The sequence below is a fragment of the Oncorhynchus gorbuscha genome, linkage group LG06 (genome assembly GCF_021184085.1).
Source record: "Oncorhynchus gorbuscha isolate QuinsamMale2020 ecotype Even-year linkage group LG06, OgorEven_v1.0, whole genome shotgun sequence".
In the NCBI taxonomy this organism is placed as follows: Eukaryota; Metazoa; Chordata; class Actinopteri; order Salmoniformes; family Salmonidae; genus Oncorhynchus; species Oncorhynchus gorbuscha.
The window spans coordinates 23,776,370-23,791,536 of NC_060178.1; the positions used below are offsets into that span (position 1 = coordinate 23,776,370).

A 15,167-nucleotide genomic window follows, 5' to 3' on the forward strand; every position below is an offset into this window, starting at 1 on the left:
TAAATTCAAAAAGTCGACGATAAACTTTCACAAAACACTTCGAAATACTTTTGTAATGCAACTTTAGGTATTAGTACACGTTAATAAGCGATAAAATTCATCAGGAGGCGATGTCAATTCTATAGGTGTCTGTTTCGAAAAAATGTCTTGGAGAGAGCTCGACCAAAACATCCGGTCGGAGACCGGAGGGAATCGATTCCCTTGATTCGGTTAGACCAAGAATCAATTGCGAATTAAATGACAAGACTCTAGACAACGTGTGGAAGCTGTAGGCACTGCAACCTCGACCTCATTTAATTCTATTCACTTTGAACAATTCCTTGAAGTCGCGGATGGATATTTATTTCCATTTTCAGTGATCAGATATTCCTGCACTTTTCGAAGAAACGCACGTTCTGTTATAGTCACAGCCGTGATTTAACCAGTTTTATAAACGTCTGAGTGTTTTCTATCCACACATACTAATCATATGCATATACTATATTCCTGGCCTGAGTAGCTGGGTGCTGAAATGTTGCACGATTTTTAACAGAATGTTCGGAAAAAGTAGAGGGTCGACTTAACAGGTTAACACAGCGTGCATCCAACCCGGAAGCCAGCTGCATCAATGTGCCGGAGGAAACACAGTGCACCTGGCGTGCACTGCGCCCGGCCCGCCACTGAAGTTGCTGGTGCGCGATGAGACAAGGATATCCCTACCGGCCAAACCCTCCCTAAACCCTCCCTAACCCGGACGACACTAGGCCAATTGTGCGTCGCCCCACGGACCTCCCGGTCCCGGCCAGAGTCTCTGGTGGCACAGCTGGCGCTGCAGTACAGCGCCCTTAACCACTGCGCCACCCGGGAGGCCGTTGATGGTGTTGTTAAGAAGGCAGAGCAGCGCTTCTCCCCATTTTAGCCAGTGTTATATCAACATGTTTTAACAATGACAGTTTAAAATCTAGGGTTACTCCTAGCAGTTTAGTCACTGCTACTTCTAATATTATTTATTACAATATTTAGTTGAGGTGAATGTTTTGTAAAGGGCCTAGACATCTGCCCTGGGGAATTCCTGATTCTACCTGGATTATGTTGGAGAGGCTTCCATTAAAGAAGATCCTCTGTGTTCTGTCAGACAGGTAAATCTTTATCCGCAATATAGCAGGGGGTGTAAAGCCATAACACATACGTTTTTCCAGCAGCACACTATGATCGATAATGTCAAAAGCCGTACTGAAGTCTGACAAAACAGCCCCCACAATCTTTTTATACTGTAAAATAGCATTGTATCTGGTCAAACACCATGTTTGAAAGGTTAACTAAGGGTTAACTAAGGGTTGGTAACAGGCTGATTGATCGACTATTTGAGCCAGTAAAGGGGGCTTGACTTTTGCTTCCCTCCAAGCCTGAGGGCACACACTTTCTAGTAGGCTTAAATTGAAGATGTGGCAATATCTTCCGCTATTATTCTCATTTTCCATCCAAACTGTCAAACACTGGTAGCTTGTCATTGTTGATAGACAACTTTTTCACCTCTTCTACACTGACTTTAAGCATTTCAAAATTACAATGCTTGTCTTTCATAATTTGGTCAGATATATCAAATCAAACTTTATTCACTTTACCGTGAAATGCTTACTTACAAGCCCTTAACTTCTCTAGGGTAGGGGGCAGCATTCGGAATTTTGGATGAAAAGCATGCCCAAATTAAACAGCCTGGTACTCGAGCCCAGAAGATATGATATGCATAAGTTCCCAAAACTGTTAAAATAGTGTCTGTAAGTATAACCGAACTGATTTGGCAGGCGAAACCCTGAGAATAATCCATTCGGGAAGTAGTTTTTTTTGTTGGTTTTCTAGTTTTCTATTCAATACCATTACAGTATCCAAATTGCAGTTACTATGCCTTCAACTAGATGTCAACAGTCTTTAGAAATTGTTTCAGGCTTGTATTCTGATAAATGAGGGAGTAAGACCAGTCTGAATGAGTGGACCCTACTGTGTCACAGAGCTTTTTCATGCGCAATCCCGAGAGAGTGCCTTTCTTGTTTACCTTTTATATTGACAACGTTATTGCCCGGTTGAAATATTATAGATCATTTAGGCTAAAAACAACATGAGGATTGAATATAAAAATCGTTTGACATGTTTCTATGAATTTTACGGATACAATTTGGATTATTTTGTCTGCCTGTTTAGACTGCTTTTGAGCCTGTGGATTGCTGAAGAAAACGCACAAACAAAACAGAGGTTTTTGGATATAAAGAGACTTTATCAAACAAAAGGAACATTTATTGAGTAAATTAATGTCTTCTGAGTGCCACCATATGAAGATCATAGTAAGGGATTCATTCATTCATTGTATCTCTATTTCTGACTTGTGTAACTCTTCTACTTGCTGGTTACTGTTTGTAATGATTTGTCTGCTGGGCTATGTTCGCCGTAAAGCATTTTTTAAATCTGACACGTGGTTGGATTCACAAGAAGTTCATCTTTAAATCTATGTAAAATATGTTTTGTTTTCTGAATTTTTATAATGAGTATTTCTGTATTTGAATGTGGCACTCTGCAATCTCACTGGATGTTGGCCAGATGGGACGCTAGCGTCCCACATACCCTAGGGAGGTTAATCAACAGTGTAGTTCAAGAAGAAGAAAATATTTACCAAGTAGGTTCAAATAAAAAGTAAATAATAAAAAGTAACACAATAACAAGCTATATACAGGGGGCACCGGTACCGAGTCAGTGTGCAGGGGTACAGGCTAGTTGAGGTAATCTATACATGTAGGTGGGGACGAAGTGACTATGCATAGGTAACAGACAAACAGCGAGTAGCAGCAGTGTACAAGGGGGGGGGGTCAATGTGAATTGTCCGGTGGAGATTTTTATGAATTGTTCGGGAGTAGTGGCTTGGGGGTAGAAGCTGTTGAGGAGCCTTTCAGTCCTAGACTTGGCAAGATATACTTGGATGTGTAGTGTAAGCATTTGTTGCAGGCATGTCATGCCTAAATTTGCTAATCTTGCCAATGTAAAAAAAATAATTAAAGTAGTTGGCAATATCAGTGGGTTTTGTGATGAGTCATCTGATTCAATGAATGATGGAGCGGAGTTTGCCTGTTTGCTCAAAATTTTATTTCAGGTGCTCCAAAGCTTTTTACTCTCATTCTATATATCATTTCTCTGTGTGTCATAGCATTGTTTCTTCTTTTTATACAGTTTAGTCATATGATTTCTCAATTTGCAGTACTTTTGTCAATCGGTTGTGCTGCCAGACTTATTTCACATAGAAACACCAGATTTTCGGCAGGTTTATTGAAATCATGTTTAATAATTATGAAAATATTAATAACATTCCACCCATGAAGCCACTAGAGGGCGATTTGGTCATTTGAGTGCAGGAAATTGTTTTACTTAATTAACAGAATTACTGAAGATTCCAGTAACTTTGGTAAATTACCAGTATCTTTGCAACCCTAATTACACATATAGGATGGTGATGTAGAGGTGAATCCAGGCCCTGCAGTGCCTATCAGTGTCTCTCATTTGTTGACTTCTGTAACCGTAAAAACCTTGGTTTCATGGTTGTTAACAGAAGCCTCCTCCCTAAGTTTGTTTTATTCACTGCTTTAGCACACTCTGCAACCCCGGATGTCCTAGCCGTGTCTGAATCCTGGCTTAGGAAGACCACCAAACACCCTGAAATTTCCATCCCTAACTACAACATTCTCCGACAAGATAGAACTGTCAAAGGGGGTGAAGATGCAATCTACTGCAGAGATAGCCTGCAGAGTTCTGTCTTACTATCCAGGTCTGTACCCAAACAATTAGAGTTTCTACTTTTAAAAATCCACCTTTCCAGAAACAAGTCTCACCTTTGCCGCTTGCTATAGACCACCCTCTGTCCCCAGCTATGTCCTGGACACCATATGTAAATTGATTGCCCCCCCCCCATCTATGTTCAGAGCTCGTGCTGCTAGGTGACCTAAACTGGGACATGCTTAACACCCCAGCCATCCTACAATCTAAGCTTGATGCCCTCAATCTCACACAAATTATCAATGAACCTGCCAGGTACAACCCCAAATCCGTAAACACGGGCACCCTCATAGATATCATCCTAACCAACTTGCCCTCCAAATACACCTCTGCTGTTTTCAACCAAGATCTCAGCGATCACTGCCTCATTGCCTGCATCCGTAATGAGTCTGCGGTCAAACGACCACCCCTCATCACAGTCAAACGCTCCCTGAAATACTTCAGCGAGCACTATAATTGAGAATTTCAATCATTTTCCTACGGCTGGCCATGCTTTCCGCCTGGCTACCCTTACCCCAGTCAACTGCCCTGCACCCCCCACAGCAACTTGCCCAAGCCTCCCCATTTCTCCTTCACCCAAATCCAGATAGCTGATGTTCAGAAAGAGCTGCAAAATCTGGACCCCTACAAATCAGCCAGGCTAGACAATCTGGACCCTCTCTTTCTAAAATGATCTGCCAAAATTGTTGCAACCCCTATAGCCTGTTCAAACTCGATTTCGTATTGTCTGTGATTACCAAAGATTGGAAAGCTGCCGCGATCGTCCCCCTCTTCAAAGGGGGAGACACTCTAGATCCAAACTGCTACAGACCTATATATATCCTACCCTACCTTTCTACGGTCTTCGAAAGCCACGTTAACAAACAGATTACTGACCATTTCGAACCCCACCGTACCTTCTCTGCTATGCAATCTGGTTTCAGAGCTGGTCATGGGTGCACCTTGGCCATGCTCAAGGTCCTAAACGATATCATAACCGCCATCGATAAGAGACATTACTGTGCAGCCGTATTCATTGACCTGGCCAAGGCTTTCGACTCATGTCAGTCACCACATTCTTATCGGCAGACTCAACAGCCTTGGTTTCTCAAATGATTGCCTCGCCTGGTTCACCAACTACTTCTCTGATAGAGTTCAGTGTGTCAAATCGGAGGGCCTGTTGTCCAAACCTTTGGCAGTCTCTGTGGGGGTGCCACAGGGTTCAATTCTTGGGCCGACTCTCTTCTCTGTATACATCAATGATGTCGGTCTTTCTGGTGGTGATTCTCAGATCCACCTCTACGCAGACGACACCATTCTGTATACTTCTGACACTTCTTTGGAAATTGTGTTAACTAACCACCAGACGAGTTTCAATTCCACACAACACTCCTTCCGTGGCCTCCAACTGCTATTAAATGCAAGTAAAACTAAATGCATGCTCTTCAACCGATCGCTGCCCGCACCTGCCCGCCTGTCCAACATCTGACTTAGAATATGTGGACAACTACAAATACCTAGGTGTCTGACTAGACTGCACGCGCTCCAGCAAGTATATCTCACTGGTCACCCCCAAAGCCAATTCCTCCTTTGGCTACCTTTCCTTCCAGTTCTCTGCTGCCAATGACTGGTCACCATAGTAGCACCCACCCGAGCACCGCAAAAATCACTGAAGCTGGAGACTCATATCTCCCTCACTAGCTTTAAGCACCAGCTGTCAGAGCAGCTCACAGATCACTGCACCTCTACATAGCCCATCTGTAAATATCCCATCCAACTACCTCATCCCAATACTGTATTTATTTATTTATTTATCTTGCTATTTTGCAGCCCAGTATCTCTACTTGCACATTCATCTTCTGCACATCCATTCACTCCAGTGTTTAATTGGTATATTGTAATTACTTCGCCACCATAGCCTATTTATTGCCTTACCTCCCTTATCTTACATCATTTGCACACACTGTATATATACTTTTTCTACTGTATTATTGACTGTATGCTTGTTTATTCCATGTGTAACTCTGTGTTGATGTATGTGTCGAACTGCTTTGCTTTATCTTGGCCAGGTCGCAGTTGTAAATGAGAACTTGTTCTCAACTAGCATACCTGGCTAAATAAAGGTGAACAAATAATATATATATATATATATATATATATATACAGTGGGGCAAAAAAGTATTTAGTCAGCCCCCAATTGTGCAATTTCTCCCACTTAAAAAGATGAGAGGCCTGTAATTTTCATCATAGGTACACTTCAACTATGACAGACAAAATTAGAAAAAAAATCCAGAAAATCACATTGTAGGATTTTTTATGAATTTATTTTCAAATTATGGTGGAAAATAAGTATTTGGTCAATAACAAAAGTTTATCTCAATACTTTGTTATATACCCTTTGTTGGCAATGACAGAGGTCAAACGTTTTCTGTAAGTCTTCACAAGGTTTTCACACACTGTTGCTGGTATTTTGGCCCATTCCTCCATGCAGATCTCCTCTAGAGCAGTGGTGTTTTGGGGATGTTGCTGGGCAACACAGACTTTCAACTCCCTCCAAAGATTTTCTATGGGGTTGAGATCTGGAGACTGGCTAGGCCACTCCAGGACCTTGAAATGCTTCTTATGAAGCCACTCCTTCGTTGCCCGGGCGGTGTGTTTGGGATCATTGTCATGTTTAAAGACTCAGCCACATTTCATCTTCAATGCCCTTGCTATTGCAGATTCAGTCTTCCCAGCCTGGTGGGAAGACTGGTACAATTTTGTTTCTGGTGTCCTTTGACAGCTCTTTGGTCTTGGCCATAGTGGAGTTTGGAGTGTGACTGTTTGAGGTTGTGGAAAGGTGTCTTTTATACTGATAACAAGTTCAAACAGGTGCCATTAATACAGGTAACGAGTGGAGGACAGAGGAGCCTCTTAAAGAAGAAGTTACAGGTCTGTGAGTGCCAGAAATCTTGCTTGTTTGTAGGTGACCAAATACTTATTTTCCACCGTAATTTGCAAATAAATTCATAAAAAAATCCTACAATGTGATTTTCTGGATTTCTTTTCCTAATTTTGTCTGTCATAGTTGGAGTGAACCTATGATGAAAATTACAGGCCTCTCTCATCTTTTTAAGTGGGAGAACTTGCACAATTGGTGGCTGACTAAATACCTTTTTGCCCCACTATATATATATATATATATATATATATATATATATATATATATATATATATATATATATATATATATATATATATATATATATATATATATACATACACAATCTCACATTAAATGTTCTATTAGCCTTAATGGTTTTCTATTTAGAATCATTTTAAAGGCGCCTGGAACACGTTCCTTTGCCTTAAATGAAGAGCACCGCAGTACTTACATGGTTCCATTAGTGTAAACTGCCTCTCCCCCCTCTCCTACATATTGAACCTGGGAGGGGTAAACATGCTGGACCTGCTGAACCTATTGAGAGAGAAACCAATGAATCAACCTTGAAGCACTATTATCAAGATAGAGTATCCACCTCTAGGCTGTTTCTCATTCCTTGACATTAGATAGGATATCTATGCTTGTTATGAATCAGAAGAAACTTCAATGTAAATCATGTCTTCCATAATCATAATCTTGGTCATATCTTAACGCAGTGCTGTCAGTAGGTGGCAGTGAGTCCAAAGTGTCAAACTGAGAAAAGATAAAATCCCTGCTGAGCAATTGAAGCACATATAATTGAGATCTAACATCAATTCTATCTGTTAGAAACCCATACCATTCCAAAGCAAGAACGCTTACAATACAGTGGAGAATGTAATCTGACTCTATATGTCTGATGCTACTGTGAATGGAGCCATGGTCTGTGCATATGGCTAAAGCTAGACTGACTGAGTGTCCTGGGGGCTGGGGAGAAGGAATAAGGGGTGATGAGGAGTGTACCTGCTGAGGGACCTGTTGCACCCGAGGGACGGACAGCTGCTGCACCTGAGCTCCCTTCTGGGCAGAACCTGTGGCCTGAACCAGCACCCTCTGGAGGGAGAGGAAACACACAATTATTGGTAAGCACATAAAATGCCCACACACAGACACACACTATATCTATTTACACACAAAAAAATTAAATACAATCCCTAAGCCCTTAATGACCACCAGAGAATCACGAAACAGGGGATTTTACTGGATTTTCTACATTACTTTTGGTATAATCTCCTTCCTTATGTGCATTGTGGCTTGTGCCTTTCTTCTGTAAACTTCAACACAAATATGAAATGATTGCTGGTGGGAAAGATGATGCTATTCAGCAGCAGTGCAGCTTACCAGCCAACACATTTTTGTCTTGGTCCATTCTAGGCTTTTAGTAATTACAGGCAACCTGCAATGTAGGTTTATTTGGGGCCAGCGTTTTTCTTTGGTGGTCGCAGATGACTACTGCTGGTTTCCCTCTTTAGGGGAGTGTTAAGGGAGATGTGTTCATAACAACAAAAATAAATGCCATTTGCTTTCTCTAAAAGCCTGAGATATGTCAGAGGCGGTGTAGTATAGGCCTTAAGGTCAGAACTGTCTTTTCTCAAGCATAGCCAGCTGTCAAGGCAAATATGATGCCCTATCCAAAAATATTAACATAAGGATGTTTAACTGCTTGGTTTCTATGGATTCTCTCGTCAACCAATGTCCTTTTCCCAGAATTTTGAACAGCTGTGGCAAGACAAGGTTATAGGTCCTACTTGCACTAATCAGAAACTCCTGCCTGATCACACACGACAACATGATATCACATTATTTATGATGCTTTTATCCACATGTAGGCTAATGCTTGTTGATACATTTACAGTGCCTTCAGAAAGTATTCACACCTCTTGACTTTTCCCACATTTTGTTGTGTTACAAAGAAGTGGGATTAAAATGGATTTAATTGTCATTTTTGGTCAATGACCTACACAAAATACTCTGTCAAAGGGGAATAAAAATTATAATATTTACTCACATTAATGAAAAATAAAAACACTAATATATCCTGATTAGATAAGTATTCATACCCCTGAGCCAATACATGTTAGAAACACTTTTGGCAAGATTACAGCTGTGAGACTTATTGGGTAAGTCTCTAAAAGCTTTGCACACCTGGATTGTACATTATTTGCCCATTAGTCTTTAAAAAATGATTCAGCTCCAGTGTAGATTTGGCCTTGTGTTTTAGGTTATTGTCCTGCTGAAAGTTGAATTCGTCTCCCAGTGTCTGTTGGAAAGATGACTGAACCAGGTTTTCTTCTAGGATTTTGCCTGTGCTTAGCTGTATTCTGTTTCCTTTTATATAAAATAAAACCCTCCTTAGTCCTTGCCGATGACAAGCATACCCATAACATGATGCAGCCACCATGCTTTAAAATTTGCCCCAAACATAACGCTTTGTATTCAGGACAAAAAGCAAATTTCTTTGCCATATTTTTTTGCAGCATTTATTGTCTTGAAGCAAACCAGATGCATGTTTTGGAATATTTTTTATTCTGTACAGGCTTCCTTCTTTTCACTCTGTCATTTAGGTTAGTATTGTGGAGTAACTACAATGTTGTTGACCCATCCTCAGTTCTCATATCACATCCATTAAACTCTGCAACTGTTTTAACATCACCATTGGCCTCATGGTGAAATCCCTGAGCAGTTTCCTTTCTCTCCAGCAACTGAATTAGGAAGGACGCTTGTATCTTTGTGGTGACTGGGTGTAATGATACACCATCCAAAGCCTACTTACCATACTCAAAGGGATATCCAGCGTCTGCTTTTTTTTCTCCTTATTAAATCGCTGGGTGCCCTTCTTTGCAAGGCATTGAAAAACCTCCCTGTTCTTTGTGGTTGAATCTGTGCTTGAGATTCACTACTCTACATGATTAAAAAACAATGTTAACCACTATTATTTAACACAGAATGAGCCCATGCAACTTATTATGCAATTTGTTAAACGCATTTTTACTCCTGAACTTATTTAGGCATGCCATAACAAAGGGGTTGAATACTTATTAACTCAAAAGACATTTAAGTTTTTATTTTATATACATTTTGAAAAGTTTCTACAAACAACATTCCACTTTAGCATTATGGGGTGTTGTGTGTGTGTAGATCAATGACCCAAAATCTCAATTTAATACATTTTAACTTCAGGCTGTAACAACAAAATGTGGAAAAAGTAAAGGGGTGTGAATACTTTCTGAAGGCACTGTATGTGGTTCTTAATATACAGGAAATACATTCACATTAAAGGATTGCTCTGAAGTGTAATAAATCTGGTATCTGTCATGATAAGTTATTAATGAAATCAACAGGTTTTTGAGAATTCTGCTGCTCTTCCCCAGTGCATGGTGTGAGAGGGGTTTGGCTCCCATGGGGAGAATATCATGTTTGTGAGAGAGTACTCTGATGTAGAGTTCTGTGTTTGAAAGAGACCATGATGTGAAGTGTTGCTGGTCGTGGGGGAGAGTGCTGTGAGGAAGAGTGTTGTGGTTGAGTGAGAGAGACCACTTGCTGCATGCGAGGGAGTGCAGCCTGGTTTTGTAGTAGTATACCTGTTGTGAGGCTGGGACGGGCTGCACCACGGGGGCCTGGGTGGAGGTGGACGTACGCAGCACCACACTGGACGGCGAATCGGACCCTCCATCTGAACTCTGCATGCTGGGACCTTACAGGGGAGAGCGGGATGAGGGGAGGAGAGAGGGAAGAGGGAAGAGGAGTGGGATTATTATTATTTGTATTTTTGTTTACCTTCATTTAACTAGGCCAGTCAGTTAAGAACAAATTCAATGTGTTATGAATTTTATGAATAATGACTAAATTATGTATACATTTAACGTAGAACTATAACTAACAGAATTCTACCCTGTCTCTGTATAATGATAAATAATGTTTGTCCATAAGAAAAAGGGACTGTTAGCAGGCAAGAAACTGTGGCAGACAACTTGTGACCACTGTGGAACTGATAACAGGGAAGGAAGTCTCCCCACCCAAACCTTGGGCTTGTAGTAGATTGTTTAACAGGTGGCAGACAATGTATGAGTAGGAGAAGACTTGTGAACTATGTTGTCATTGTTTCTGAGAGGAGGGACATTTATGACGAAATGTGAGGTATATAGACCAATGTACAGGAAATGATAAGCAGAGCTCTCGTAAATAAAACTGCTGACTAAGTAGACTGGCCTCTGTCTGTTTCATTTTAATAAGAACCTTACAAATTCTTAGTAACAGACAAAGTATTTTAATTTAATTGGTTAATGAACATGAGAACATAATTCTCTTAACACAATGACGGCCTACCCCGGCTAAACCCTAACCCGGACGACGCTGCGCTGCTCTATGGGACTCCCAATCACAGCCGGTTGTGATACAGCCTGGAATCGAATCAGAGGCTGTAGTGGCGCCTAGTGGTTAGAGCGTTGGGCCAGTAACCGAAAGGTTGCTGGATAGAATCCCAGGACTGACAAGGTAAAAATCTGTCATTCTGCCCCTGAACAAGGCAGGTAACCACTGTTCACCGGTAGGCCGTCATTGTAAATAAGAATGTGTTCTTAACTGACTTGCCTAGTTAAATAAAAACTTTTTTTTTAATGCAGTGCCTTAAACCGCTGCACCACTTGGGATTCAGAGCAAGGACATACAAGACAAGAGTATACACGCGCAGCCCTGCCAGACAAGACAGAACCGTCAGAATGAATCCCTACTCAGAGCCAGGCCTGCACATGTGCTGACATACCAAACAAATGGGCTTTTCACAGCATGCCACAGAGAGTGGCCAGGTCTTCATATTGCCTAGGTGGAGGTCCAGGCCCCAGGCCCTACTGAGTCACCTCATCTCTGGCCTTTAAAAACAATGGTAAAGCCAGCAGAAAATGGCTACTTAGTATTAGTCCAGCTGCTAGGAAGGAAGCAGTTGGAAAAGTTGTGGTGAAAACCATTGTTGTGAGTATTGTCAGGACTCAGGAGGCCCTTACTGGTACCCCAAACTCTGACTAGCATTGGGCGAAAATGTGCACCGCATGGCAAAAGGGAGTGTGGAGAGCTAAAAATGGAGTGACACAAAGGCTCTCTCTTTCATAGAGAGAAAGATAGGGAGGGGTTGTAGGGAAGAATGAAACTGCAAGGGGGATAGGGAAGAAAAAAAAGACGTCCACAGTGTCTCCAAAATAGGAAGAAAGAAAAAAAAGGAAATGCCAGTGGGGCTCCAAGCACGGCCAGGGTCCTGATGATATTCAGCATTTGTTTCAAATGAGAGCTGTTCTCTGGGGCTCCAATAATCCAGCTGATATGAGGAAATTCTTTAATGCTTTGTAAACGTTTGCCAGTTGCTATGGTGAGGAATCCATGACGACCACCCCCAACCCTTGCCCCACTCTTCTCCCTCCCTGCTGCTCCCTCCTTTCTCTTTTCTTTTTAAAGCTCATGCACATAAATTTTTGAGTGTGGCCACAGAGCAAGGGGGAGGGGAAGGAAAGGGAGAGAGAGAGAGAGAGAAGGGGGTTGGGTGTCTTTGCCGGGAGGGAGGAGGCAGAACATCTCTAGAAGATCAGTAGCTAAACAAATGAGGCCTAATCAGTCAGCAGACATGGACAAGCCACTTCCGTTACTTATTCATCCTCAATCAGTGTCCAGGAGGAGCAGCTGTAAAGGGGCAATATGCGATTGCTACATCCATTTGTGGACTTTTAAATTAATGACATATACCTATTGATTCTTGAATAATAAAATGTATAAATGCCTCATGAGCTTAGTTCATCTGTCGTACTCCATCAGAATTCCATTGTTTGTAAACAGTGTAAATGTAAACAAATACTGTATAGCTTTAAAAGGTGGTTAAAACTATCATTTGGATCTCATGGGTGAGCAGTCCTTGCATCCATAGCCCTGCCTATGAATTTGAGAGTGGTTACATTATGTTTTATTTCACCTTTATTCCACCAGGTAGGCTAGTTGAGAACAAGTTCTCATTTACAACTGCGACCCTGCCAAGATAAAGCAAAGCAGTGCCACACAAACAACAACAGAGTTACACATAAACAAACGTACAGTCAATAACACAATACAAAAATCTATGTACAGTGTGTGCAAATGTGGAAGAGTAGGGAGGTAAGGCAATAAATAGGCTATAGAGGCGAAATAATTACAATTTAGCACTAACACTGGAGTGATCGATGTGCAGATGATGATAGATTTATCTAGCCCCATTGCTCAACTTTTTACCAAAACAGTGTCGGGGTGCCCCGTTGTTGTTTCAACTGCAGATTTCCCTTTTAAACTAGGCCACCATACCAGACACGGGCTCAACAAGGAAATAATTTACAGACTGATAACCACTCCCTATATAGACACACAATTACTGCTATAAAAGCCACATCATTACACGGGATAATAATACACAAAGATGTATCACATCTACCATAATCAAAGCAGATATGTAAACAGTAACACTGCTTGCTTGCTGCCTGTTAGATCAGTACTACACTGCCTGAAGCACGAATAGCTTAGTGTCCATTAACAGGCTGCTTTTAATACTGTTTGATTAGACAGTCATTAATCATTAGAGTCAAGCTAGTGGGTGGGCAACAGGTGCTGTTCAGCTCTGCTCAAACACCCCCAGCACTTTAAATTTCAGTATTTTTTAAATTTGTTTTGACACAGAGAGTAGAGTTAGAAAGTGAGTGAATGAATGTAAAATGCATTGTGATTGCTTAGATTCTGGTGTCAAATTTCTTCAGAGCTACACACTAAATTAAAGACAGATGACAAATAATAAAAGATTAACATTAGGGCATTAGGACAATTAGTTGTGAGCAACACCATACCTAGGCTTATTAACGGAAATTGTGAAACATGATTGAAGTACGATTTTTCACAACAATGGACATGAACCAGCATTCCCATTAGCTGGTAAAAGCCGGCTTTTGTCTGATACATTTTTTAAATAGAAAAGCCGATAAATAAAAATGGTGCAGGCCAATTGTCCGGGAGATGAACAAAAAAATCCCATTGCGAATGAATGTTTTTTAGCCTATGTACAGTACCAGTCAAAAGTTTGACACACCGAAAGGGTTTTTCTTTATTTTTACTTTCTCCTACATTGTAGAATAATAGTGAAGATATCAAAACAATGAAATAATATGTATGGAATTATGTAGTAAACAAAAAAGTGCTAAAAAAGTAAAAATATATTTTATATTTGAGATTCTTCAAAGTAGCCACCCTCTGCCTTGATGACAGCTTTGCACAGCAAAAAACACGAGCAATGGACATTAGACCAGTGGAAATCTGTCCTTTGGTCTGATGAGGCAAAATTTTAGACTTTTGGTTCCAACCGCCGTGTCTTTGTGAGATGCAGAGTAGGTGAACGGATGATCTCCGCATGTGTGGTTCCCACTGTGAAGCATGGAGGAGGTGTGATGGTGTTGGGGTGCTTTGCTGCTGACACAGTCAGTGATTTATTTAGAATTCAACCCGCATGCCTACCACAGCATTCTGCAGCGATACACCATCCCATCTGGTTTGCGCTTAGTGGGACTATCATTTGTTTTTCAACAGGACAATGACCCAAAACACACCTGCAGAGTGAAAGAAAAGCAGCCAACAAGAGCTCGGCATATGTGGGAACTCTTTCAAGACTGTTGGAAAAGCATTCCTCATGAAGCTGGTTGAGAGAATGCCAAAAGTGTGCAAAGCTGTCAGAGGCAAAGGGTGGCTACTTTGAAGAATCTAAAATAGTTCATATATTTTGATTTGTTATAACACATTTTTGGTTACTACATGATTCCATGTGTTATTTCATAGTTTTGATGTCTTCACTGCTACAGCATCTCAAACAGCAAATGCATAGGCAACGGAAGGCAGGCTTCATCAGCACATCACACGCCACTTTGCAATGAGCTAGAAGTAGTATGCATTTTGAAAACATATACTTAATTGTTTAAAACCTGAACATTTTACTACATATTATGAAGCATGTCTAACATGGCTTCAAAATAGCTTAGCCCAAAATCCGACCATATCCGTGGAAGCAATTATTTGACATACACTTTCTTTCTTTTCCCAGTAGCCAAAGGCACAATACTAAACATATTAGCAACCCAAGCTAGTTCTTCTTCTACTTTTTTAATTGATATTTTCATCTCTGTCATATGTTTTTGACAACAGTGATTTCCTGCTAATTGCATTATAGAACGAACATTCACACGTAGCCTACTGCCTTAGGCGTATTGCTGCGCACTTATAATGTGAAGAAATAATAGTTCAACATTTTAAGTTAAACGTTCTGGTCTGTTGCATTAGACACATTGCTTGAAAAAAAATAATAATAATGTAGCCTAGGCCTACTTGTTGTATGAATTTGGGATCTATCGTCACACAACTGTCTCAGAGTCTGCATGGAATAAGC

The 15,167-nt window shown here is 40.9% G+C and overlaps 1 protein-coding gene across 2 annotated transcripts in view; it reads right to left on the bottom strand.

Annotated features, from left to right (window-relative positions):
• Window positions 1-15,167, bottom strand: part of LOC124037720 (DNA-binding protein RFX2-like) — a 66,370-nt gene that overhangs the window by 35,376 nt on the left and 15,827 nt on the right. For both annotated transcript variants that reach the window (XM_046352711.1, XM_046352710.1), the window contains exons 2-4: window positions 10,318-10,430; window positions 7,700-7,789; window positions 7,149-7,231 (exon numbers count right to left, since the gene is read on the bottom strand). In XM_046352711.1, coding sequence (XP_046208667.1) covers window positions 7,149-7,231; window positions 7,700-7,789; window positions 10,318-10,422 — 278 coding nt within the window. In that variant the 5' untranslated portion in view covers window positions 10,423-10,430. The remainder of the gene's footprint in view (window positions 1-7,148; window positions 7,232-7,699; window positions 7,790-10,317; window positions 10,431-15,167) is intronic.